The sequence below is a fragment of the Bombus bifarius genome, unplaced genomic scaffold (assembly GCF_011952205.1).
Source record: "Bombus bifarius isolate JDL3187 unplaced genomic scaffold, Bbif_JDL3187 scf7180000007992, whole genome shotgun sequence".
Taxonomy (NCBI): domain Eukaryota; kingdom Metazoa; phylum Arthropoda; class Insecta; order Hymenoptera; family Apidae; genus Bombus; species Bombus bifarius.
The window spans coordinates 1,273,306-1,274,778 of record NW_022884373.1 but is presented as its reverse complement, the minus strand read 5'-3'; the positions used below and the strand labels follow the sequence as shown (position 1 = coordinate 1,274,778).

General features: G+C 35.9%; 1 protein-coding gene across 1 annotated transcript in view; it reads left to right on the top strand.

Annotated features, from left to right (window-relative positions):
- The first annotated feature begins 795 nt into the window (after nucleotides 1-795).
- Nucleotides 796-1,473, top strand: part of LOC117205745 (syndecan) — a 240,953-nt gene continuing 240,275 nt past the window's right edge. The window contains exon 1 of the mRNA XM_033444456.1: nucleotides 796-1,059. Within this exon, the coding sequence (XP_033300347.1) occupies nucleotides 988-1,059 (72 nt within the window). The 5' untranslated portion in view covers nucleotides 796-987. The remainder of the gene's footprint in view (nucleotides 1,060-1,473) is intronic.

Sequence of the window (1,473 nt, the reverse complement as noted above, 5' to 3'; positions counted from 1 at the left end):
CGAAAAAATTTTTACCATCTTTGTTAATTCTATTTTATTTCTAATTTTTAACTATCTATGTGTTAAGTTGAGTAATAAGTTTGTCTAGTTTTTAGTGTTATATTATAAAAATGTTATGTATATTAAACGCAGTGAACGAACATATCATAAGTAATACGAATAGTATTCAAGTAACCATTAAGTAATTGAAAGAATATAAAGATACACATATCGAAACTTTTCAATAAAAGAACAAAAAGCTAACTCACCTCACTTGCAAAGAACAATATGGCAGGTTGAAAATTATAACAGTGTAAGTCAACATTTTTGCAATTTGCATTTTTAACTTTAATTCTTAAAAGTGTCATCTCGTTAGTTTCGTAATTAAACAATAACTTTTTTCTCTATCGCGATGCATTTCCATAATGTGAAAAAGCAATACATTCCTTATAACGATAAACACAGAAACATATTTTCTGATAACTATCAATGGCTGATATCATTATGCTTTTCAGCCTTCCATATCTAGAAAAAGATTACACACATCATTAACTAAATATCATATCCTATATAAAAATACGAATTTATTAGATAACATAACATTTAGACACTAATCAACTTACCTAGCACCGCACATTTTATTTTTCCTCTATTAAAACTCCTACTTAGTTACTACAAACGAATTTAAACTGGTTTAAAATTCAAATACTTCGCGCATCGTCGTAAAATCGCCGAAGAGAGACTTCCCATATCAACCACTAGGTCGCGCTTGCGTTCATTTCAAAATGGCGGCAGCTCGGCGGTGGAAGTGACCGATCGACGCGCCCTCAGTGTCTCGCGGTTCATCGATCAGTGTGGTGTGTGTCGCGTTGTTGCTCCGGTGGATTTTTGGTGGTTTCTTCCTGGCTGGGACGTACGCGTAATTTTTTTCGTTTGGTTTCGTAGAACCGACGCGGTGATCGGTCAGGGGGCTCTTGAACGGGCCCAGCGGCAATTACAAAGGAAAAGATGCAACCGAGGATATACTGGATCCTGATCAGTACGGCCGTCGTTCTCGCGGGATGCAACGCCGCTACCGAGGTGAGTACTTGCTTTCGTAGCCTTGTTTCTCCCTTCTGTCACTCCTTCGACGATCGTTCGATCCCCTTTTCCTTCGTATCTTGTCATCACTCAACAACATTTATTTTAAAAGGATATTTTATCTGAGTACTTAGCACGTTATAAGTGGTACTGTAGACAGTATCTAAGCCAGCAAATTATTTCATAACATTGTATTCTGATTACACCGCTAATATAATGAAATAAAATAAAATAAATCTAACAAATTCGTTGAACGTACGTTACAACTAGTTTTAAAAAGAAACGTGCTGCGCCTCTGTCCTTCACTTTTGTGTTTGTCTTGTGTTTTCATAGAACGAGTCTGTTTCTTAGAAATACTTCCACTTATGGAATTTCTATCCTGAATATGTACTTGAATGCGTCATATAATCGATG